The sequence below is a fragment of the Lepisma saccharinum genome, chromosome 23 (assembly GCF_977018435.1).
Source record: "Lepisma saccharinum chromosome 23, izLepSacc3.1, whole genome shotgun sequence".
NCBI lineage: Eukaryota > Metazoa > Arthropoda > Insecta > Zygentoma > Lepismatidae > Lepisma > Lepisma saccharinum.
The window spans coordinates 33339460-33366841 of NC_139251.1; the positions used below are offsets into that span (position 1 = coordinate 33339460).

Below are 27382 nucleotides of genomic sequence, written 5' to 3' on the forward strand. Positions count from 1 at the left end.
AGCCAGACTATAGTAGATATGGAGCAAAGGCCACCACGTAAATAAGAAGTAAATAAACCAACAACTAATAAAGCTTTCGGTTTCAAAATCCCATTCCCCTGCCTTCATAAACATCACGCACTGTCTCGTACACCGATGACGTTTTTTTTTTTTTTTTTGAATGAGCGATTTGTGGATTTTAAGGATTATACAGGGTAATCAATATTTGATCGGTATCGGCCAACTTTTTTCCTATTAGAGGGCAGAATACGTTCCTTCCTTCAAAATCCCCGGTATGAGGTAGCCCTAACATTTTTTTCTTTTATGTAACAAAACATGGGTAGCCTTTTTTTTCTTAAAGTAAATATAATAATAGATAACCTATACGAGGTTATACTAAATTAATAGAACATTGTACGGGAAAAGACGATTTGTCTATCTCTAGAAATTAGTAAACAAAGCAGATGTTATTTTGGATCATTGAAAGTAAACTCAATGGTTGCACTTACTTCATACTCTGATATAGTGGATCTCTTTTGAATTCACATTAATGTCTTAATTAAATTCCACTTAGATTGTTCTTATAATTACAAGCATGTATATTTTGTCAATTTTGCCCTTTTACCCTAATATTAACTTATTGGTGGACTATGTGGCGCGGTTGTTTGCATAAAGCGCTACAAAGCCAGAGGTCGCGGGTTCGAATCTGTGTTAAAGCATTAGTGTGTCATCTATTATAGCAGATCAACAGAGTTCACCGTCACAGGAAAGTAGAAGGCGCCAAAATCAGCAAAATTTTAACAATTTAAATAAACAAACAAAATTATCGGATATTTTTGTTAATCTGTACCTCAGGGCAAAACCCCGCCATTTTGAAATTGTGATCTGTTAATGTAATATTAATTTTTATATTACTGTAACACATATTATCATATTATTGTACTTTTTGAATTCTTCTGATTGCATATTTTGTGTACCAAACAGTGTTATAATACAAGACACTGTAAATGGGCATTTGCCTGTAGTGTCATGTCTTTAAATAAATAAATAATTTATGGTCACCCTTGTACGTGGTTGCTTTTTTCTTTCATATCAAGACAAAACCCATTTCTGCTGTGGATATATAAATTAATTAGGAACATTCTCAAGATATATAGTTAGGATGCTGATAATATCTGTAAATTTTATGTCGATAGTACTTTGGCGGTATCGGCTGAAAAATCATACTGGTCTATCTTTATAACAAATCTATGTTTCAGCTTCTTACAGGTGAAATAGTATTCAATTCAATTGGCTTTATTTTTCGCCTAGGTTCGGCAAATGCTAAACTACCACCTAATCCTAAAACCTTATATGAAACAGTATGTACACAATAAATAATACCATAAATGACATAAATAAAAATAATTAATATTTCATAGAGCCAGTGCAAATGAAGGTACGACTGTTTCTAGTAATTCACAGGAATTGTCACTATTAGTCGAGTGTGTTCTTTGTACTTTTGTAATTTTATCACTCAGAAATAGTTCCCCGCTACCACACACCACATTTCTATTCAATTTACACTTTTCCCTGCAGAAAGTCCTAATTGCACGTATATTTAACCGGCTGGTTAGAATAATAATGTACTACACTCATATTGTTTACTTCAATTCATGCAGCACTGTGTATACAATAGTAAGACCAATCCTCGCGCGTGTATTTTCAGTATTACAAGTCTGGCCTTGGTGTAACGGCCAAGAAAATAGTCAAATTTAACATAACTGTAGCAAGACTGTTTCACGCTCTCATGCCGGGTGAGTTTCTAACTAGTTACTTTGTAACAATAAGTAATACGCCCCAACACAAATATTCATACAATGAAATTGTTAAGTGAGGCATTGTTCTTGCCCCCAACGGTGCGCTCGTATTTCTCGGATAATGTAACAAGTATAGTGAAGTTAAATTTCTTCCTTTTTTAAAATTTGAATACAGAACGTATTCGTCCCAATCCAGTAACCACGCGTTTGCTTACAATTCGAACACGGTTAGGTGCGCACACAGTTACCAAAAATACGAAGCACAGTGGTTATCGTAAATACAAGGATGACAAGGACAGTTTCGTAAGCGTATTCGTTCAAAATCAGACACATTCATAATTAGTTTAGTCACTTTTGGGAGAGTACATTATGTAGCCTATGGATGATTCTGACCGAATGAATACCAGGTTACAAAACCGCACTTATTTTCTGGCTTTGGTATTCTTGTATATAGCTATTTATTTTGTGTGTGTGTAACATGAGCTTTTTTCGAGTTTCTCACAATAAATAATGTTGCAGATAGTCACTTTCAGTAGTCGATTGTGTGGACAGTAATTATTCTTTATTCAATTTTGAAGGAAATAGTGAATTTGCTCATTTTTGATTGGTTCAACGTATCATTCTGTTATGATTAATGCGTTCTCCCTTGCATTGGGCCGCCCCCCGTGGCGGAGTGGTTATCCCATCGCGCTACGACGACGCCAGGGTCCCGGGTTCAAATCCCGGCCTGGGCATGGATGTTTGAGAGTGTCCATCAATTTCATCATAACATCACTCATCCCCATCTTCGCAAATTAGCCAAAAGTGGCACAAAAGGCGAAGTAAAATAAAACAAATCAATCAATCTTTTGCATTGGATACTTAACGTCAGTTTTTTCCCTATTAGTTAATTTCGACGAGCAAGGATGATGGATGAATTGATGAAATAAGATTCAGGAACGTACACAATGAAGCGATCATGCTTTTCCTAGGATTCAAACCTATAACCCCTTACGCAGAGTAACTAGCAATCAAGAACGTTAATATATTGGTAAATTCATAACACTAAAAATAAGTGATTCAAAGAATTTGTTAGTTTATTTATATCATTAAAATAATGAACGATAGCATGCATGTCACAAAAATGCATCCGAGTCCTATTCAAACTAAACTAAAGATTTTTTAAATTTAGCAAGAACTAAACAATATTAATTTACAATTCGTTAAACCATACTAACTTTTATGACCACCACCAAAACCTGCAAATACAATTTTAGAAGTCTGCAATTCGGAATATTCTAAAACAAAGATATTCAGAGCTGCGTGTTCGCACTTCAAAAATTATTTGTAACCTTGATCTTGTTTGACCTGTATTTTTCTTATTCCACGTCACATCTATGCCACGCTTGGCTAAGCGCAATGAGGATGAATGAAGATTAGATAAAATCAATAAAGGAATCTCACAAAGAGGTGGCTATACCGGGACTCGAACTTGAACGCGCTTGTGGCTAACCACTGTACTTAACATATTGTACAAATTATTAATAAAATAGTTATTAAATATCTCGTCTCGATTACATCAACTTGTCTGTGATATACTTCTGCTCATGATTCAGATTTTAAATATTAATCATTCTATAATAATAACAAATTTGTTTTCACAAAAATTTAATTCTTATGTTGCTGTGGATTAGGCAATTACTATAACATTGTAGCACACCTTACAAACACGTATACAATCACACACGTAACAGAACGTCATTATAAAGCTAAGAAAGTAAGTTGCAATCTAACAATTATAATACAGAAATCTAAGGAAAGATGAAATGAAACAAATTTGCTACATTCACGAAATGAATACGAGAATATGTAACGGTTGTAGACTAGCAGGTTAAAAAATATACTTTCTACACATTAAAAACAGCATGCAAATCTAAGAAACAGTAAAAAACAGGTCAAAAGGCTGCCTAAGTTACGTTCCGCTGAAACAGGATTAACAGTAGAGTCTATACATTTGCTCGTAATTGCAGATTTCAATGAGCAAATGCTTCATAAAATATTTATTCCCCACTATTGTTTGCTTCCAGTGCGATTGTGGGGCGTTACGCTATTCTAACGACTCTTCTCTGTAAGCGAACATTTTCAAGAACAATAAAGCTCGCGTATCATGTAGCTTGGTAGCTTTGGATTGCTTTTCTTCGGGACTGAACCAAGTTTTTCGTATCTGCATTGTTCTTGCATTGCTTTCCTGCCAATTGCAACTGACGGGACTCGCAAAGCAACACCCAGGACTCGAACCCGCTACAGTTGGTTTCGGATGGAATACGGAATAAACAAACTTCTTGTCAAGGATCCCAATTGGTTCTACGAAATAAGAAGATTCCCTGGGCTATATAGTAGATTATAATCCTAGCGGAAGACTAATTCCTGCCTTACAAATTTTTATTTTGATTTCTTAGCTATTCAAGTCAGCATAAAAAAAAAATATTAGTATGATTACAGGCCTAACGCCCCATACATGAATACAAACCAGACTGAAATATTTACAAAATGCAATACAATTTGCAACCAGATCATCACAGTAAACATTACACAGCGCTCTACAATATGATATAAATCCATGCAACTTAATTGACTTTACAAACTTGATTTGAACATATTAACCTAATTGTTGCTATTTTCTTCAGGGTCCAGCACTAATAATTCTGAGCATGTTTTTTTTATAAAACATAATTAACTCGTGCACAATGTGAACTTTTTACATCGTAACAGTCATTAACAGCGTAATAATAATTACCATCGATTTCACTGAATTGCCGAAAGGAAGTCTTAGATATTCAATTGTTTTAAATTCGAACAATTACTTCCCGTACCTCGTTAAGAAATAAAAACAGAAGGCAATGATATTTCCAACACTTTTTGTTGTTCTTGCTGCCAAAATATTAGCTTTTTATTCGTGTAACTACACACACACATGCACCTTTTAATAATCCTTTTCCTTCCACATCATGCATTTAGGAGAGACAAAAGGTATAATCTGTAACTGGACAAACTGGTGGATTTCAACACGCATGGGATAATTTTAACCCCACCGGCGTTTTTCGGCAGTAGCTAATTTTCAGTCTCCCACTAAGTGGTTGAACAGTTGCTGCCTCCAGTCGCTTTTTCGCGGGAGGGAAGGAAATAATTGGAAATTAGGAAATAAAATTAAGTGTGCGGTCAACGTTATAAGATGGGGCCGCATGTTGTGGGTTCCAAATTACAGCATCGTTTCGGGTGGGGTAAAAAATAAAACCTCAAACGCACAGGAACGGGACAATTTCAAGTGTGCAAGGGCAATTGTGTTCAACTATCTATGAGAAAGAAACTTCCTCGTAAGCTCCAACGTGCCCCCAATGATATATAAATTACGTTAAATATTCCACTCCTGCTTTTAGGTAGCACTGGAAATAAAATACTTCTGGTAAATCAATGCCGCAACTTACTAAACTGTACATATAAGTAAAACAAACCTAAGAACTCAGGTTCGAGTCCCGGCGTGGACATACGTGTATCAAATTCATATACTCACTTACGATTGGCCTAAAGTAGCAGAAAGGCGACGTAAAACGAATGTACAAAAACAAGCATCTTATTAATCAAGTATGCAAACAGTATTTGTTGAAAGCAAATTAGGCCTTAATGGTATCTACCATGTTATAAAATTTAATTGATTGATTTGCTTTATTATACTTCGCTTTTTGTGCCACTCTTGGCTCATTTGCGATGGGGATGAGTGATGATATGATGAATGGACACTCACAGACATCCGTGCCCAGGCCGGGATTCGAACCTGGGACCTATAAAATTTTAAATACTATTACTATTACGATATAACTGCTAAGCTTCAATACTGTAAATTCCATCATTATACACTCTCTCAAAAACGAATGCTAATAACACATTTTTTAACCTTGTTACAAAACCAGCTTTATCGAAAATATCAAAATTCATTTATCAGCTAATAACGTGTCAAAGATTTTAATGAATAATGGTTCATATTTGTAGAGAAATATCCTTCCTTTGCATGTGCATGAATGAATTTCGATTCAAACACAATTCGACCAGCTACTTTCGATAATTGATTAATGACAAGTGGGAATAATTGCGAGATAAAATTACTGTGTACATCGCTAGAACAGGCGTTGTTTAAAATGTACACGTGTCAATGATGCTCTACAATTTAGTTCAGTGATACAGTTTCTCAGAAGCGAATCGGCGGACATTGAAGTTACCGGCAAAAGTTAGCCGGGTGGTAAGCGGTAGGTGTGTCGGCGTGTCGACCTCGGCCAGGCCGATGCAAGGTGAAGGTAGCATGTCGCAAGTACAAAATACCGCCCGCGCTAGACACGTCACACGCGTAACATCTCATTTTCGTGGCAGATTCTGCCCATAAACACGTAAATGAACCAGTCTACATTCACCTACGATTGGCATGCGTTTGTCAAAGTACCTGTCTTATATACAAACGGACTAATAGACACGTCAGTTATGAAAACAACGTTCGGAATTGAAATGTGTTAACAATGAGACGTACGGTACTAAAAATCACACTGCTTGTTACAATAAAGCACACTTAAACGCATACGATATACACATAAACTAGCATAAAATAAGAATAGAATAGAACTCACCTGCGAAGCCGACGGGTAAGAGTAGCTGAACTGCGTATACGCAGACATGCTTCTATTGTTTTTATCACCTTAACTGTCCCACAACGAAAGAATTGAAAACAGCATTAAAACTGGTGGAAGACTGTAGTACAACGTGTCCAGGTTCACACAAAACAGTTCGGACAGTCCAGTCTAACAAATCGCACTATCACAGTACATTCGATCACAAACAATCTTCAGTTGTGAGGACCCGTTCCGAATTGGGCCTCGCAGGTTGTACTACATACCGAGGCAGTGTGTAGCGTCAGTATCAGGTGAGCGAAACGACCAAATATCCCCTAAGCTCTCTTCCCTTGTACACAGTTCGGACACGTCTGGGTTTCGGGGTCCACTTCAGTGTTCACGTAAGCTTCACACTAAACAATCAATAACCGTTGTGGTTTGCAGGATGGAGGTGGTACTGTAACAAGCGTAGAAGAGGGGGGGAGGGAGAGGGGAGCACGTCGTACAAAAGGGGGTGGTTTTGAGCAGAGTTGCGTACAGGGAAAACAACCCCCTCCACTGAGGCAAGCACGCGCGGCCAGACCCGGCTTTTCCTGTACAGCGGAAACGCTTCGTTAGGCCTAACGTCGGTCCGGTGAACACTCTACTCTCGCCACGAGCACACTGAGGCTCTACCGTCGACAAGACGAACAACTTGAAGCGAGTCCGTTCTCCCCCCGGAGGCGGTGACACCCAAACTGGCCAATCGGGAGCCTCGCCACGCCCGGGAACGCCCATGCACTTATCCAAACCCGCATCGTCCAACGTTGAAACGCGTACCAAAAGCCTTAGCCACGCCCACAGAGCGACGACGCCCCACCCACGACAGGCAAGCGAGGGGAGAATGTGGGTATTTTCGCCAACCAAGTTAACAGATCATCGCCGAAGGGGAGTAACGTGAAAAAATGGGAGGGTTTTACAAAAAAAACAAGCGTTTCGGTGTGTGTAAGAAAAAACAGATAACAAACCGCATTGTACCACGATCAGAGCGGGGGAAAGACAGAAAGGACAGAAATGGGGGGGGGGGGGGAATATGTAACAAAAATTTTAATGACGCAAAAAAAATGACAATCGTGTTATTTTTCCTCTTATCCCCCCTCATTAAATTCGAAAAAAGCGTAGACATGGGTGTGGTTATAGGAGCTCTGAAGATCAAATGAATCGTTGCAGAAACTGCCTCCCAACATCTGTTCCCTTATCTTTGAAGAGTTCCCCAGTGATCATCGACGAAACTCCAATTCTACTCGTTGTACAAGGAAACTCACTTTACTACCAATCTAATGGGGCAAGCATGCGACGAGCCGATTTTCTTTCTTTTTTATACAGGACAACCATAAACTCGACTGTTAAGTATTGGAGAATCAAGATCGAGCTGGTTCTGAGATATAGCACTAATGTTCCTACACTCAAAGCCTTTAAGAAGAGTTGATGCAGTCAAAAACAAGATAAAAACGCCATAATTTGCCTCTTGCAGCTTCGTACGGTAGCAATATGGCAGTTTTGAAACACCCGTTGAGATTCACTTTAAGCGACCACGAGAGATAGGGAAACATACGTACAAGCAAGCCTTTTGTTCCGCCAACACCGTAACATCTACTTTAATAGAACCGTGCCTCGTGACTGACCTATGCGAGACAGGGTTCTAAGAACAGTGGCATCCCCAGGATTTCAGAACGGGGTTAGAGGTTGCATATTGCTTGTTTGATTTGTTGTTTTAAGCTCACTTTATGCACAGAAAGACTGATCGGGACTGAACCTACAGTTTTCACAGGCTCTCGAACCCGGGACTCCTTGATTATAAGGCGTTACCACTACGCCATCGAGGAGGCTCCGGGGGGGGGGGTTACATATACTTGGTCGAAGTGGGGGTTATGACCCCCACCAACCCTACTTGGGCACACTATCTAAGAACGCCTGTTCTCATGTGACCGTATGCAAAGGCATGGTTTAACAGGTTCAAATCCTGGCTATTGGTTTCGTAACCATTTTGCACTAATCGTGAAATCAAATCATTACATTCCTTGGAAGAGTTTTGTAACATTTATTCATTGTTTGCAGATGGCCCAGGCTCACATTTTCTTCATAAAATCAGCATGTGTCAGAATTTGCTATATATAAAAAAACACTGTACTCTTGATTATCAGTAGTGTTGCCCACGAGACGAGACTTTGGCTTGTCTCGTCTCGTGGAAATGCTGTGAAATGCTGTCTCGTCTCGAAAATATTCGTTTGTCAAAGGGACAATCTCAATCTCGTCTCGTCTCAAATTTTTAAAAGCCTGTCCCGTCTCGTCCCGCGGGCAACACTAATTATCAGACAACAGCGTTGACATTACGTCATGGAGGAATCAATTTACATGGCATACTCAAACAACAGGGTCATAGATAGGCTTTTGTGTCCGCATGGGGATAATCATATAGACGAAGCTTGCCGGTTTCATATTTTGTCTATTGTACTTGTAGGGATATAAGACTATAATTATACTATCCAGATATTCGGATTATGCGTTATCCGAAACGGCTATTGGATAATTTGGAACAGGGTTTTTGAAGGTCCATGTGACCCATAAATTCCAGCTGCAGAACTGGAACCGTTTTTCCTCGCACAATTTAAATTCGGTCCAAATTGCGTTTTGTTTAATTGAAAAAAAGGTTCCTGGACCGAATTGAAATACTTTACAGATAAAAAGGTTCTTTACGGTCCAGAAGTCATTTACTCTTGCTGATTTTCTCTCCTCGACCGGAATTGAATTTATTTAAAATTCCTGGAACTTTAACAACTTTGATTTGAAATCCGTTATCCGGATTTTGCGGCATCCAGTCTCAAAGGATATAGTCTTTCTCGCACCGAGGACTCGATAGTTCTCGTCTCAAATCTCGAGACCATACCGAGGAAAGTGAAGCGTTTCCGTTGACAAGCAAGCAAGCAAACTACGACATTTACTGTCATTGTGTTCAATCCATGCGTGCACTGGTGCCCCAATCAAAGCCAATTTTCCCATTATCGCAGTTGTTTTCCATCGTGCCCTTTAGCCAAGAGATACTCATACATATACGAGTATTTCGCACGTGGCTTCCGATCAGTTTTCAGTACGTTGGGAGCGTTTCGAGGCCACGCACTTACGAAACATCTGTGACCTTGCAAGAACTATTTCAGATGAATATAGGCATCAGATAAACTTAAAATGTAGCCTTGAAACTGTGGCCCGACAGATTTATCAATACCCCCCCCCCCCCAAACTTACTTCCCTTTGGAGAGCTCAGAAGCTAAAGTGTAAACACCAACCCTCAGACCTTGTGTAAACAAACCGTCTCACCGATTCGATGTATCACTCCTTCCCGCACGCATAGAACTCGCCATGTTGAAAGTGGCACTACTTCCTTGCTGTTCACATAATTATTTTTAGAAAATAACCAATGTTATAAAATATCATTATGTACACAAATCTCTAAGCTCATTGAAAGTTACAATGCATATTCCTACAAAATGTTCACACTTATCTTGCCTTGCCATGTCACCAAGTTATTTTACGAAGTGCACTATTATTTGGCGGAACAAAAATCGTTATTAGGATGCTTGTCAAAGTTTCCAACCCCAATAAATTTACGAACTTTTTGTCTTGTTTTGGTCATCATCATCAATATATTTATTGGACTTACAGCATTGTATATGGCTGTTTATGCCCATTATATATTTTATTTACATAAGATAAAATTTACATAAAATCTACAAACAAATTTCAAATACACTCCTATCTATATCAAGCCTTAGAAATATACATTACCATGTTATATCATTTTGTCTAAAAAAAAATGCAAGTAAAAGATATTCAATTCGCATGCAAGAAAGAAGCCAAATTTATGGGAAATGATTACTGGTGCAAAGAGTTAACCATAAAGGTGAAGCAATAAGTACAAAAGAAAGAGCATTGGGTTTAATGTGAGACGTCATTTGCGGCAGCATATCCCATTCTACAAATTTGCCGTCATTTTACCTTTCATAAGGAATCCTGTAACAACGCTGGATTTTCGTGTGGATTATTTTACTTCTATGAGTTTGCAATTCTTTCTGGTTTTGTTTACAGAAGGTCTCAGGGTTGGTGATTTGAACTTGAAACATTTTTTACCACTAAGTTGAATGATAGATTGACAGGTTATTTCACGTCGCTTTCCTGCTAATTTGGCTAATCGCGACGATTCGATTGATGAAGGGACTCACCCATGCTTGGACCGAGATTCGAACCCGGGACTCCTGGCGTCGTAGCGCGCAATGCTAACCAATCCGTCACAGAGGTCGGCCTTTTTTATTACTAAAACTCAAGAAACCATTTTGGCATTGAATCACTGCTTCCTTTGTTGTTTACAGAGGAGCAGTTCACAGAGCTGTTATCGGTAATTTACGCCAATTTCACCCCAATACATAGGAAGCAGGAGCGTATATTCCAGGCTATCTGCGAAGCCTGAAACCTAGAAAGTAAAATACTGAAGGAACGATTAGAAACTGAATTAACTTGTTTCAAAAATGAAGATAACGGCAATTGTGAAGTTGGCAACCTGAATTTTTAGGAGTTTGCAACCTGACTACGGTTGGGATGGCAACGTGGATTCCTTGAAGACGTCAAGAATGAGCCTAGTCTTCTCCCTTCCTCCATAGCCTAGGACCAGGTGTCATAGTGAGCTAGTTCTGGTCTTAGACTCAGCATACGCCACTCATAGGAAGATAGATTAGAATATGGAGGAGAGAGTTTCCTAGGCTTGGTTCAACAATATCAAATTAGGGACGAGGATTTTTGTCGGAACCACAAATGCAGCTGAACGAATAACGGGACGCTTTTACGGGACATTTGAAAACTTTATAAATGCATCTTATTTGATGCATTTTATTGATTGATTCGATTTATTTTACTTCGCTTCTCTACCATTTTTGGCTAATCACGAAGATGAGGACGAATGGTCATCAGATGGGAAGGATGAAAGGACGAATATATGGACGAAACAACACGAGGCCAACAGAGCATTATTCTGGCTGTGTGTCCAGTCGCCAGAGCCTCTTTAAAATGCAGTCCAAAATGTTGAAGGCGAGGTTGACATTTGGATGTTTAAGGCAGCTGAATAACTCTTTTTTCCCATTTCCGATTACTAGCCTGTTCTCTGTAACTTTAAGATCTTACAATTACTAGCTAATTGTAGATCTAACACAATATTTTAACCCTACTAACACTTTTTTATATAAACTAATGATTATTCTGGTCTCCGAATAATCATTGGTCCCTTTTCTGGTATGATATTAAATCATAACATCATTTTTTTTTAAAAAAAAAATGGAAAGAACAAGGATAAACGGGAAAATCCTGTAAATATTTCGCGTAACCGACGTTCCGGTATAATTTAAGGCACCGGGACAATTGCGCATAGCTCCGAATGTATGCGGGGGAGGAGGGCATTTTTCGGGGGTCCCCCCCCCTTTAATTAAAAAAAAGAAAGTGGTTATCCTTTACAAGATGCATTTGAAATTCTGTGTGAACTTTACATACAGTTTTGAAAGGAAAGGATTTGTGTTCAAAACTACCACGTCTACAACACTGGTTGGATAGTGATGACTTCATGGCAGTGGCGTGCACAAAGAGTTGGTGGGGGATCATAACCCCCCTTTGGCCCAGTATTCCTAAATAAATGAACGTCAAAGAGGAAAAGATGGCAAAATAAGGGCTGACTACTAAGAAGATGTATACCGGGTGGCCAGAATTAAAGTTACCTAACTCAGAGCAGCCTGTTTGAGGCATCGTAGAACTCTGAAATTTGGTGAATCCACTATGCACTAAAATAGTTCAATTTTCCGCCACCACGTTGAAATGTGGCGCTCTACTTCCACACTCAGAGAACTAAATGCATCATATCGATTGATGCACCAGAATGCATCGATTGATGCACCAGAATGCATCGATTGATGCACTAAAGTGTGTTTTGTAGCCTCTTCAAAGAATAAGATTCACATTTGATGCATTTGGGTGTAATTTTGTATGTCGTGAAAGAAACACCAAAGTGCATCATTTGATTCAATTCAGGATTTCTTTCAGTCGAGTTGCACTTTAATACATCATCTGACGCGTTTTGATGCACCTTGATGCGTTTTGATGCACCAGAATGCATATTTGTTGATGATACACATAAACGCTTAAGTGCATCATCAAAAAATATGCAGGAAGGTGCATCAAGGAACATCAACTAATGCATTTAAGTGCATCTCGACTGAAAGGAATCCTCACTTGAATCAAATGATGCACTTTGGTGTTTCTTTCACGACATACAAAAATGCACCAAAATGCATCAAGTGTGAATCTTATTCTTAGAACAAGCTACAAAACACACTTTAGTGCATCAATCAATGCATTCTGGTGAATCAATCGGTATAGTTTTCTGTCTGCATGATGGGTTGTACGTACAAATAATCACGTTAAGTGATTTAGCTGAGTTATTAATTAGAAAGACATTTGTTAGTAGCTGGAATTGCGAGAAAATAATCTCTTGTTTATTGCAAGATTGCAAGGTAAAGGCAAATCCATAACCAATTGGAGCCAGGCCTGTACCAGGGGGAGGGGCGGCAAGGGGGCCATGACGCTCCCTCGAGCCATGAAATATTTTGATGCAAACCTACAAGAATTAGATGGATATTTTTTTGTTAAGATTTTGCAAGAATTTAGATTTTCTTCTTGTATAAATGAATGGGTTGTTTCTGGAGAGAGGCAGACTCCAGAAGTCTGCAGTCTGCTATATTTAGTAATTTTAGTTTCATAACCATTTATGCGAAGCTACTAAATGTTCCAATTTGGTCGGGACAGTTCACCATATTTATTCCCTCTTTTGACTTCTTTCGAACTGCAGTCTTGATGAGAAAATGTCCTCTTTTTATGGTTAATTCACATTCAGACATGTTCTTCATTATAAGGATAATTCCATAGCGTTGGTGGTCACATTCAGGGTACTAATTCCCATGGCGGAAGGGGTGATCTCCCACCTTCCCACCAACGATCTTGTTCTATTAAAATTTTTCCCCCATTAAAATTTTCTGAGGGTAAGAGTTTGTGTTATAATAACAAAGATAAGCAAAGTTTGGACTTCAAACATACTTTACTAAGAATAACATAATAAACACATACAAAGAAGGAATAACAAAGAATGATGTCAGCCTGTGTGTGAATGTTGCATACATCTCTTGTTCTCTCTCTCTTTAGGGCTGGTGACAGCATGGGATAAAAACGTACTTCTACAGTCATAGATAAGATTTTAAATTTATATCAAATTGGACTAGTAAGAAATGGAGCCGTAGCTGCGAAGCTGGTTGTCATGTCACCCTAAGCCCCTGGAACATAGAAATTAGACCGACCTGTCATTTATCCTCCATTTCTCACCTCCTTTCGTCGGTGGGGAATAAAACATAGCATTTACATGTTAATTTAATAGGAAACTAATGTATTCTTAAAGTTTCACATTTTTTGTCCCTCCACCTAATTATCTTTAATTTGCAATCGATTTTGCAGATGTGAACAATAACAATAACACACACTGCTTCAATGAAGATGGTGTGGGATTCACAACCGACTGTCCTTTTATTAGCCACATTTCTTGAATGCTGAGTTTTCTTTTCATCGGATTCAACGGGAAAGAATCAGTACAATGTCTAAGTATGCCAGCTACATCTAAATAGGGGAGGGTGGGGTGAAAATTCGGTGCAGGGGGTGGGAAAATCATCCTCGTACTGAGCGCTGAAATCTCTAGCTACAACTCTGATAAGGAAATATTTCCTTTCGAGAGACCATTAATAGATTTACAGGAGCGATTTTACAATACCGGGAATTTTTCCATTTTGTTTGAAATTTGGGATACTTACTAATTTGGGCCTCGTAATCACGAATCTGCAGTTAAAATTTGGCGCTCACACGCGGAAATAGCAAAATAATCTAAATTAAGTTCTTATTTCTACACCCTCGATTTCCAAATTTCCCACCGATTCCGGGCTCCGCCCCTGGGGTATTTGACCTACCGCCCCCAACCGCTAACGCGGCCCCGCCTCCGCTCCGCTCCGGCTCGCCGGCTTTCTCTATAGAGTCCCTGTTAAAGGCATGTTAGAAATTGGCCGGATTCACCTGCCCCCAAATAAGCGCCAAATTTTAAGTGCAAATTCGTGATTACGAGGCCCAAATTAGTAAGTATCCCAAATTTCAAACAAATTGAACAAATTCCCCTGTATTGATAAATTATACCATTAAATAATATCTAACACGAATTAAAAACATTTCACCTGTCTTCTAATTCCTTGACATTTTGAACGAGTCGTTAAAGGAATGAATTTGCTAGTTTATAAATGTAGCAAATTAATTTGTTTATATATGTTTACAAATATTAATTAATTAATTGACATATAGTTCATGACAATTATATATATATATATATATATATATATATAACCTAACCAAGGTTTCGAATTCCCCCCCCCCCCTCAAAAAGATCCTGGGTACGGGCCTGATTAGAGCAGTTTACGTCATTATCACAACTCATCATGGAAGTACAGAGCCACATTTCAACCTGGTGGCGGAAGATTGAACTATTTTTTTTTTTTACCGCCATCCTCTTCCCCTGGTCTTCATAGTGGATTCACCAGATTTCAGAGTTCTACGATGCCTGAAACAGGCTACAGAGGGCTCTGAGTTGGGTAACTTTAATTCTGACCACCCCCTCTTTCGAAAATTCTGGGCACGCCACTGCTTCATGGAAATCATCTTACCCTTAATGGTCACTTGAATAATCAGTGGAGAGACCTTGATGGGAATAACATTGACACATATCGGAAATAACAACCAAGGATGTTGTATGGGAACTGAGCAGGGGATAAATATTTATAATGTGGCCAAGGTTGTTGAGTAAGATGGTGGCTTGATACTTTGTGGTAAAGATCCTGTGGACGACCTTTCGATCTGGGATAAATTTATCCCGCTTTCAAAATCAGTGTCTCAGTAAAGATTTCAAGCGCACCTTCCTATAGATAAGAACCTGAATTTTTCGGTTACTTTTCCGAATACAGGTTATTTATCAATAACAAAGATAAAGTTCAGTTAGTTCATATTCGAACAGAATAACCAAAGTAAAAACACTGCGTTAGAGTGAAAAAATTTGAATGGAAAATACAGGAAAAGGTTGTTTTCATGTTCTACCATATGCAAGGAGTGAATGGTTCCAAACCTTTGAAAAAATTCCAAAGATCAGAGTTTTGTGTGACGGTTTACACACATAAACTTTATGATTATATAAAATTTCCACCTAACTTTTAAAGCTTTTCCTTGCAACGCGACGTGTAAATGTTAGAAACAAAATAGATTAGCAAACCCAGCCATCTTTATAGTGTAACGTAAAGTGTAAACGCCCCTTATCACATAAAGAAGAGGGGAGAATGGTAGTGTGAAAGGCAGCCCGAGAAATAGTGTAAGGGGGAGTATGTGTGGGAAGTGAAAGATTGGAATAGAATTAGAATTAGATTTATTTTCTTTTTGTGCGAGCCATAGGCTGTACGCACTACATATTTTTGATTTTTCTACGCTATTTTGTTACATTCAGTTTTCTTTTAAGCTGTCTCTTACTTTGTCCCCTATATACACATTCTTCCCCTCCCTCAAGAGTTCTTCTTCCAGTCTGTCTTCCTTCTTCCTCGCCCCACTTCTCTTTTCCTGCAGTCTCACCAAAAAACGCATACATTTTACTTTACACACACTTACACTATAAAGATGGCTCGTCTGGAGCATGATCACTCATTTCGCTGCCTTCTCTAATAGCTTTCTCCCGCCGTTCTCTTACTTCCCCCAGGTATTTCCCCACTTGCTGCCCCGTTTCCTTTATCTTTATTCTGTCGTCCACCACTTCTATCGCCTCCCTACCTGTTAAGTTTTTCATCCATTTGTCCCTTAGGTCACGTATAGAAGGGCAGTCCAGGAGGATATGCTTGTCCGTCTCCTCCCCATCGCACAAAGGACATATAGTTTCCCCTGCTTCGTTTCTCGTTCTTAGTTGTTTCCATCCCCCTAATCTGAACCATGCCAGCGCGCCTCTTTCATTTTTTCCCACAACCTGGATATATTTCGCTTTCCCCCATTCTCTTACTCTTAGCTGTTCCCTGATTGAGGTCTTTGTTTGGCAGTCTGCTATTATTTCTTGTCTGTCTATGTCGAGTAACATGTCTCTGATTTGATTTTCTGTTGAGATGCTCCCCCTTCCTCCCTCTTCCCATACCCAACCCATTCCACTATTATATAAGAGATTTTTCACTTCCAGACCCCAGCTGTAAGCGTTTTTTCCCCTTGTCTGTATTTCCAAACATTGTCCCCTCAGCGTAGTTTGGCCCTCTTGTGATAATCGCATCTAATATTTAACAACCCTCATCCGTGCTTGTGAGGTATATAGAGACTGGACCCCAAAAGAACCACACACATAACTTTATTTGATTGCTAAACTATACTTATTATGTCCAATTTTCTTATTTTCGAATGTTCTTATTATCTAATTTTCTTATTTTCTTATATCTGATCAACTACTAAGAGTATTAGCATAAAGAGGGTACAATATTAATAGACCGATGGAAACGATAGATACAATTCTGACGAGAGCAGCAGGTCACAAGTACTATTGTACGATGCTCATCCAATCACCCTTTTTCAGCGTGAATTTAGATGCAGAAAGCAGGGACAAGACAGCCTTCACGATCCCAACTACGGGAAGATTCGTCTTCAACTTCACCCCACAGGGGGCAAAGACTTCCCCTTTCGCACTTGCAAGGGTGACTCATTTGACATTGGGGGACATACCTCCCGAACAACTAAGCTGTTACGCTGACGATATCATTCTGTTCGGAGCAGAGCAAGTTCTCGACACGCTGGATCTAGTCCTATGGAGAATAAGACACAGTGGGTTACTCATTTCCCCATCTAAATCCAAATTTCTCTATTCCGAAGTAATATGTTTGGAGCACAAACTGACACCATATGGTTACTCAATCTCACCAAAGGTTCTGGTAGCTGTCCAGAACTATCAGAAACCAAAATCGAAGAGAGAAATAAGGGACTAGCCTCGTACTGCAGAAAATTCGTAAAGGACTTTGCGGAAATAGCATATCCTCTCACAAAACTTTTAATGAAAACTGAAGGCTTTGTTTGGGAAACTGAACAGGAAGAGGCGTTCAACAAAATAAAACAAATGCTAATCACAAGCCTGTCCTTAGAAAATATGACACCAAAGATGAAGTTCACATCTTTACCGATGCCTCTAAATTTGCTGTAGCTGGAATTCTGACACAAACAACGGCAGAGAGACCTAATGAGTACCAACCCGTGTGCCACACATCAAGAACGCTATCACCACGGGAAGCTTCATGGAACTCAATGGAACTTGAATTACTTGCACTGCTACACACCATCAAGAGCTTCCGATACTACCTCCTATACAGGAAATTTTACGTTCACACAGACTCCGGTGCGCTGACGCATTTGAGAACATCACAGACTCTTACGGGGAAACTCAACCGACACGTCATTACCCTGGCAGAATACGATTTCGACGTAATTCACATCAAGGGAAGCAAAAATACAGCGGCAGATGCTATTAGCAGATTTTCCAATGTACAGGGTGGCCAACAACCAGACACACCAGAAGAAGCTTTTGTAGGAGCCGCACAGAGCATGAAATTCAACGTAGCGGAAGAACAAAACAAGGACCTATTCTTCAAACAAATAATTTTAAATCTCAACGAGGACCCACAAGCAGATCCACACATCCCCAGAACATCTTACAACTTTGAAATCAGAAATGGAATTCTGTATAGGAAAATGAAGGCAGCGAATGCAACAAAGAAACTTGTTTACATTCATCAAGCATGAAAATGGATTGGTTTCAGAAATTACACAGTTCCGATAAAGGATTAAAGCACTTGGGCTTTACGAAGACCTACAGATGCGCCCTTAACAAGTATTATTTACCGGACATGAAAGGCTTTCTTCAAAAGGCGTGCCAATCATGTGAGGAATGTTTGGTAAATAAGAAACCAAGGACCGCGAAGCCGGGAGAACTGTTGACACACGTGCCCACACAACCAATGGATGAGCTCATTTTCGATGTATCCGGTCCTCACACCGTGACACAGGGTTGCAACAGATACATAGCAACGGTAGTGGACCAGTGTATCCGCTTCATCTCAGACGCCATTCAAGATCAGACGGCGGCGACAATTACATCGTTTTTACAGCAGAAAGTTTTTCAACCCTACGGTCTCCCAAAATGTATCATGCTTGACCGTCATCCAAGCCGCAAGTCAGAATTGCTCAATCAATTGGCTAAGAAATTAAAAATCGAAATTAAGTTCGCAAACGCATACGCGCATAACCAAATTGGTCAAGTTGAACGATCCCACGCGACCGTACAATATATTCTAAAACACTTTGTAAATTCCAAGCAAAGTAACTGGGACAAGTATTTGCCAAGTGCCATATTAGCGATTAACATAACAGATCATTCATCGATGGGAGTCTCCCCTTTCAAACTCCTTCACCGATACACCCCATCCCTAGAAGTGGATAATGAGATGCACACGAAGGATCTGGAAATGTCCAATCAGGATCGTGTAACAGCGCTGGAAGAAGAAAGGAAATTGGACCCTGGGAAACTCTTGAACCGCTTCCAAACTGACAAAGCGAGGGAAGACCCAAAATTTTCAAAAATGAATTTTAAAGTGTGCGAAGAATTTTTGATATATGACCCGGCAAGAAAGAAAGGGCAAGTGAAAGCCTTTTCTGGTAAATACAAGGGGCCAGTCACCATCACAAAAATACTGACCCCAAATACAGTTGAAGTGGAAGTTACAAATGCTAGAGGACACAAATGTACAGACGTCATAGCAGTTGAGAGATTGAAACGCTATTACCCGCCCCTGGAGGAACCCGAAATATCACCCGATCAGGAGGAAACAGACATCAAACAAAATGAAAACACACCGAAGAGAAATAAGCAAACAAGAAATGGAACCACAATCAACAGAAGACAACACTTTCGCAACAAGTCATCATTCCCCTCAAAACCTCGAAACAGAACAAAGAATACATCATAAAAACATGGCCGTAGACTCGATCATAGATGAACAACTATCCAATCTAGGCACTCTCGCAAAATCTATTGCAGAAACAGCAGGCCTTGGTTACAGCCAAACCTGCCAAGTAAGTAGCGCCACTGCCGCATGGAGAAGCCATTCATCTCTCTTCATCCGATCTACCATTCAAGGGCATCATACATCTATCAATACCAGAAGAACAAGATCTAGATAAACTACAGGAAGGATATAACAATGCATTGGCTTCCGAACTCAAAATAAACACTATAGAGCTACCAGCATTAGACACACAAGTTTTTCACTATGCGAGTGTCTACGCTGCAAATGTTCAAATTAAATCCGTTAAAAACTATCTACAACAAAATCCTAATCCCGACATAACAATTCATTTTGTTACAAACAATAAAAATGACACTGAACTTTATAATCATCTTCTAACAGCATATTTTCCAGAACAGTTTAGCAACTAGTAAACTAACAGCCAAAATAGGAAGGATTAGAAACATTATACTTGAGCAAATTCTCCTTTGAAATATTTGGAAATGAATCTGAAAATAAAATTAAACGCAATCCCACACTTCAAATTATCTTCACTCATTCAAAAAGAAAGACAAATGTCACTTCGTTAGAACTGCAACTTATAGGTTTTTCTATCAACAAGAAACGTCCAACTGAACATGCCTACAATGGGAATACAAAGCAATCCTCCGACCAGCTGAGGGGGCTGAAAGTTCGACACTTGGGCCGCGTCCGAATCGGCAGCAGATGCCACCTAGAGCACCGTTCCATCCGGGGACTCAGCCAACCTCCGTTGTCCGAATTCGCGGCAGACGTGGAGTCGGAGGGGAGAGCAGAGAGGAGCGACAGATGCACGCTTGAACTCGATGTGACGCTGCGCTTGGCAGCCATATTCTAACTTTCACTTTGTACAGACAACATTTAATGATTAGAGGAAGTAAAACTCAGTTATACTTTAACATTTTATCGATAATACTGAATGCAAAAAAATTGTAAATGGTGAAATAGCGTGTTACATTTTTAATATGGGTTGTAAATAGGTGTAAATCATTGTCATCTTTGTTTGGCGTCTGCCTTCTGCTTCGGGACGATGCGCCTGCGCCCCAGAGCGCGGTGGGTGAAGTTCGAGCTGACACCTGGCGGGAAAAGTGACAACCGTACTACAAGGGGACATGCAGATTCGGACGACTTGGACGTGACTTCGGCGGCACGCGAGAGCAACGGGAGAGAACTGGACGGAGCGCTTGCCAATCCGGACACGGCCATACCCTCTAAAACAACAGACGCCTTGTTATTCTCCAGTGGAAGACATGTTCGGAGGCGCATTCATAAAATTAATAGTGACAACAAATAATAAAAATTAATATTGCCAGTGCTACATGTAAATTACTTTTAATATACAAAAGCACTCCATTCTTCGTAAATTGTAAACAGCACTTTAAGTCAGGCAGGTACAAAACATCATACGGGTTGTCCACTAATAGAATATCTCAATTTCTCATTCTATAATTGCAGAACCAAGGAAGACAACTTTTCCAACATCACTCACACCATGGACTCTCGGACTATAAACCAAGACTACTGACGAAATTCTAGAAAATTTTCCTTGGGATAATTTTTCCCGGAGGGGTGGCAGGTTACCGGCTGTACCCGGAAACCCTATCCTAAGCATATCCCAACTCCCGAGAGCACTATAAATGGGGTTAACAACCGGCCTCAGGAGGAGAATCCAACGAGGACGCCAAGGGTCGCGAAGAGCGCTACAGTGCCGGACGGGGAATCGTCTACAGGGCCGGCCAGAAACCGTGGGGCCCAAGCTGGGGCCTGTCCAGAGGCGAGACGCCTCAGGCCAACCAGCGGAACCAGCGTCCAGGCGATCCGGAGATAAGTATCTGCGCCTTTATGGTGCTAATAAACCCAGTCACTTGAATATTCAATTTGTGTTACATTCATTACCTGCTCTACCTCAGACTCGTCGCCCATTGGTCAACGAGTCCTACCCTCTAATACAGGGAGTGAAATCTGGCACGGCTAAGGTTTCAACGCCCCCAATTGTGTCTCCAGGGACCAGCCCTGGGACAGAACCTTAGCCCGTAACGACTGTAAGGAAAAGTAAGTGTGTGTAAAGTAATATTTATGTAGTGCGTCCAGCGTACATCTCGTACAAGGAAAATGCAAATAAAATATCCAAATATCCACTGGAAACTGACCGATTGCTTGATTCCTTTGCATTTCTGCCACTTTCGGCTAATCGCGGAGATAAGATTGAGAAATGATGTGACGAAATTCATGCAGGGACACGCACAGAGACTACCCATGCACCAGATACGTATCTAGAAATACATTTCGTGGGAGGGGGGGGGTCCGACAAAGTATTTCAATTATAATGGACCTAATAATAACATGAATAATACTATAATTAATATAATTCCATTAAATTAAATTTAAATAATATTGATTGTGTGTAAATTAATTAACTTAGTATTGTTATTATTACATGAATAGGTAAAAGGATGGTAAAGAATATATATGTAACAGCATGTATTCATTATCTACCTTACGTGTAGTTAAGATCGCCAACATTTGCACAAAAACAACTGCCCTGGCAAGGAAATTAATGTCAAAGAGTTAAGGCATTGAATATTTATTGTAGTGTTGCCCACGGGACGAGACGGGACAGGCTTTTAAAAATTCGAGACGAGGCGAGATTGACCATGTGTCATAAGACAAACGAATATTTTCGAGACGAGACAGCTTTTCCACGAGGCTCCACGAGACGAGACAGGCCAAAGTCTCGTCTCGTGGGCAACACTAATTTATTGGCCAATTCTAATAGGCAAAAATGATTCTACGATGATCACTTATTGACGAAAAGTAAAGTTGCTAATATTTATGAATCTTATCATGAGTAGAAAAGTGCATATATCTTTGGAACCGACCTTCAAAGCCGTATGAGGCAAATTCCTTGCCCTCCAATAAGTTCAGAAGAAATAAATAACCATTGATTACATAATAAATTATAAATAATTGTATTTTGATTATTTAATTTTAATACTTGGTAAGTCTTTCGGGGGATCCGGACCCCCTGGACCCCATAAATACGTCCTTGCCATGCCCAGGCCGGGATTCGAACCCAGGACCCTTGGCTTCATACAGCGCTGTGATAACCACTCCGCCACGCAGGCCGGATAACTGATCAGGTAGAAGAGTCACTAAGGATATACTAATGATAGTAATAATAATATGAAATAAATTCTTTATTTTCATTAGTTCATATTAGTGTATAAGAACAATCATAACCACTATTATTATTATTATTTTAACTATAACTATTTGTACTATTCAAGTTTAATGAATGGGCTGACCCCCTTACAAACATTTCTAACGGCGTCTATGGACAGACGTTCTGGTGGTAGTTCTCCTAAAATTACCAAATTATTATTATACAGGGTGTCTGAAAAGTAATAGCGCAAACTGACACAGGTGAAAGCAAAAAAGTCTCAGTAAACATGGGTCTGCAAACGAGCCGTTTTCGAGATAATCGCGAATGTGTGATTACAAGCCGCCGCTGACTTCATTGTTTGTAAACGTCGTCCTAGTTGGTAAAATGCTTTCGAACACCCCCGGTTCATTTCGGAATTGGTCCCAAGCATGTACAATTCTCTGTACTGATTGTATCCGTCCTGTTTGATTACAACGCCACCTCTCGGAAATATTCTGAAAGAAAGAGGAAACCTCGGATCGCGCAAGGAGTAAAGAACTCGGTGTTTACAAAATGCAATCAGTGACGACTTCTAACCACACATTCCCACACATTATTAGCATTTTACCAACTAGGACGACGTTTACAAACAATGAGGTCAGTGGCGGCTTGTAATCCCACATTCGCGGTTATCTAGAAAACGGCTCGTTTGCAGACCCATGTTTACTGAGACAGTTTTGCTTCTATTATCGTGTACTTTCACCTGTGTCATTTTGCGCTATTACTTATGAGACACCCTGTAATAATATATATATTTTATAAACCCTTACTCATTCTAAAGCTTGCACCAAATAAAAATCTTTAGCGATAGAACTCACAAACTAATCAAGGAAGTAGTCTCGCGATAATTCGAGATCGAGGCTGCCTCGAATTACAAGAATCTCGTACTTATGCGGAATAACCTAGTGAAAATTAGGAAGATACGAAAGAGTGAACGATATAAGAAATAAACACAACAGTATGTATAAAATTGGTCATACAGTATTGTTATGAATATTTCGACTTAACATTACTCATATAGTAGTAACAATGATGTTAGGAATTAAGGAACTCTGTTTAAAAATTGCCGTTCTATGAGATTTTACATAGTCAAGTTAGAAAATTACATTAACTTTTGTTGAGTGGCTCATGCAACGTTATGCATAAAAATGTAACTGAATTCTTGATCGAAATTGTTTTTAATGTACAAAATAACGCGCTAAACAAATTTAAATGTAGGCCTATACAAATTCAGAATTTAATTAGATATTTTAGTGTTTTACGCAAATTTCAAATTTTGCTTGTTGCAAGCAGTACGAGAAATCATTTTTTCTTGTTTTGACAGCTGTGTTGGATTATGGAAAGTAATATTTTATGAATAATAATAATAATAATCCGTGGCTCGACAGCCCTAGAAGAGCCTAGGCTGACCTCCCACAATCCTACCTAGAGCTGTGGAGTTCTTCATAACGTGGGGTCAGCACGCCGAACCCTCAGTTGTTATAGGAGAGTCTCCAGATCGGGTTACTCACTCGGAGTTCCCTAATGTCATCACGATGGTAGGTTGCCACCGGTCCTATACGCAGGCCGAGAACTCAAGAGACTGAACCCAGACGGACATGATTTTGATCCTTTTTTATTTGATTTGATTTGCTTTATTTTACTTCGCCTTTTGTGCCACTTTTGGCTAATTTGCGAAGATTGGGATGAGTGATGATATGATGAAATTGATGAATGGACGCTCACAAACATTCATGACCAGGCCAGGATTCGAACCCGTGAACCCGAACATCGTCGTAGCGCGATGTGCTAACTGCTAACCACTCCGACACAGGGGCCGGCCAGGCGGACACGAACCTATAACGGTCAAATATTGAGTAACAGGTAATTAATCTAATTGCCCGTTATTAAGAATTAATTACAATTGGTAATATTAAAATCCGTCGCGAATAAAGTTGTCTAGCGACTGCCTTAGCCAACACTAACTTGCTCAACCACCGTTTTTCGCCCGAATTCGGATTTACATGCATTCTTATGGGGAATAGCAGGAAAAGAGCAACTTCTAAACCAATGGACCGAATTGGATGAGATTTTAACCAGCGGAAGACCACATCATGAAAGTACTGATTCCAAGATTTGAGCCTAATCAGAACAGAAATACGGGAGTTATGAATTATTAATGATTCATCGCTGGATTCAATGGGAGACGGTATCCTGGTGAGTTGGCCCTTACTGAACGTGTCGAATACAATAGCCGAGGATTTAACCTAATCTCTGCACGAGGGGCTGCTACCAGAGGTTAAGGACCGGAGTGAGCGTTGACCAGGATAGGAGGACAACGGTCAAAGCACCAGAAACAATAAATGAATACCTAAACACTGAGGCTAGAGCGTCACTTCGTTCAAATCTGGAATAAAATGGATGATTCGGAATAGCGAGAAAACAGTTAGCCTACAATCGCCACCGGAGTGTGAGCTACGTGCGACCTAGCTCAGAGTCGCGATCGGATCCGAGGTCTGGATTTGTTTTTTCCTCGAGTGAGTGTTTTAGAGCCATGGAGTAGAGCAGAGTAGACCCAGGGGGGTCGTTTCCCCCTCGCCGTCAACGCATTCGTGCACATACGCGTGGTATGTGAGAATAACGCCAGACACGTCCACCTGTGTCAATCGTCCGAAACAACGTCCTAAGTTAGCAGAAGTTAATAACATTTAATAGCCATGTGAGTCCATGTGAAACAGTGAAGGACTGACCTACTACTGCGCTAGTTGTCGTATGGAGTCGACAGTGTACGTGTACCGTCATGGACGTCCCTGTGAAGTGAACGAGTGAAGCCAGGATCCGATGATGCCATACGGAACTGCCGGGAGATCCATTTTCGCCAACCAGGATAACCGCGAAGTGCAACAATGGAGTGCAGACGTCTTCCAAAACTGTAGGGCCACGTTCACCCTACCCAGGTCAGAGGGAATGCCGCGAAGGTAAGATCCAACCATGTGCGTGTGTGAGAGAGATGACGCCAATCTACCGCGAATCTGCGTAAATCAAATCATTGCATAACTTAAATCAGTGCTAGGGCATAACTAGACATCGGTATTCCGGCGGACAATCAATGTTGTAGATCAGAGTTTATGTTAACAGCAAACAATAGTTCATTGAAATATATTTCTACCTTCAGAAAAGATAGAACGGGTTCGCACAAGGAACAATTATTCACTTTATACTTAAAATCCTAAACGGTAAATTGTAAACGGCAATGTAGCCAAGAAATAGCATGAGTATAGTCAGAGTATTAATTAATCTAACCTTTGTAATTGTCATATTGTCGCAATATGCCATGGAATGAGTGTATGAATGTGAGATCGAGTGAAAGAGGGCAAGATGTACTGTGTATTTATCTGTGCTTTAATATATGTGTAACTTATATTCAGAACCACCGTAGTATTATGTAACGTCATTTCAGGTACTTAAAATCAAATCCTACTAGGTTTATTCTCGGTAACTTATCCTGACCGTATTATAATTCATGTAATGTTTAATCCGCGTGACAGGTGTCACGGGGAGCGATTCTTCGTTGTTGCGTTGCTGAGTTCAGTTGAGTTGATCCTTTTCAGCGCGTAACAAACCCATGCCGTTCAGCAGTCGGAGCCCAAAGACCACACGGCCACGGAGGAGGACAATATTTTTTGAATACCGTATCCTATAGTAATAATTGATATGAGCATTACTACTATTATTTCGGAACAATTTTACTCCAACAGCTTTCCAAGTCTACTGTTTTTCAATCAAACGTTGAGCCCAACCATGGATTGATTGATTGATTGATTTGATGTTTTAAGTCCACTTTATGCACACTAAGGCTAATTGGGACTGGACCTACAGTTTAAAGTGGGATCTCAACCACTATGTGCCTCCACCGGGTATCGAACCATGTGTTTCAGAAATAAAAATAATATAAACGTTTAAATTAAAATAATTAAATTATAATTAAATTAAAGATTAATTAAAATATGTAAATTTATTAATATTATAGATGGTATAAGAATATAGATATACTTAACAGAACGTATTTATTATCTAGCTTGCGTGTATTTAAGATGACCAACGTTTTATAAAAGCAAGGAAATTATTGTCAAATAGATAAATAATTGAATATTTATTGAATAATAAAAAAGGATGTTAGATTCAGTTGACGAAGAAAGTAAAGTTCCTGATTAATATTTTATCCATATACTCATAAGTAGTATTGTGCATAAATCTTCTTTTGTACTATCCTTCAAAGCAGTATGATCCCAGTATAATAGCTAATCCTTGCCTTCCAAGTTCATAAGAAACAAATAACCATTGATTCTAGTACAACAAATGCTTCGGGCGGGGGGGTGGTCCTGACCCCATGGACCATCCTAAATACGTCCTTGGAAACGGTGGAAGAGAGAGAGAGAGATAAATGAAGAAGAAAAATCAGAAGGGAAAACAGATAAAAGAAATGGAGAGACAGAAAAATCTAAGAAGAGAAAGCCGAGAAAGAAAACTAGA

General features: G+C 39.7%; 1 protein-coding gene across 3 annotated transcripts in view; it reads right to left on the reverse strand.

Moving 5' to 3' along the window:
- The window catches only part of LOC145977864 (homeobox protein caupolican-like), a 193355-nt gene that overhangs the window by 109409 nt on the left and 56564 nt on the right, over positions 1-27382 (reverse strand). The window contains exon 1 of one of the 3 annotated variants that reach the window (XM_083110191.1): positions 6431-7060. The exons of the other annotated variants lie outside the window; for them this stretch is intronic. Within the exon in view, the coding sequence (XP_082966317.1) occupies positions 6431-6478 (48 nt within the window). The 5' untranslated portion in view covers positions 6479-7060. Of the gene's footprint in view, positions 1-6430; positions 7061-27382 lie in introns of those variants that run through there. 3 annotated transcript variants of the gene reach the window in all.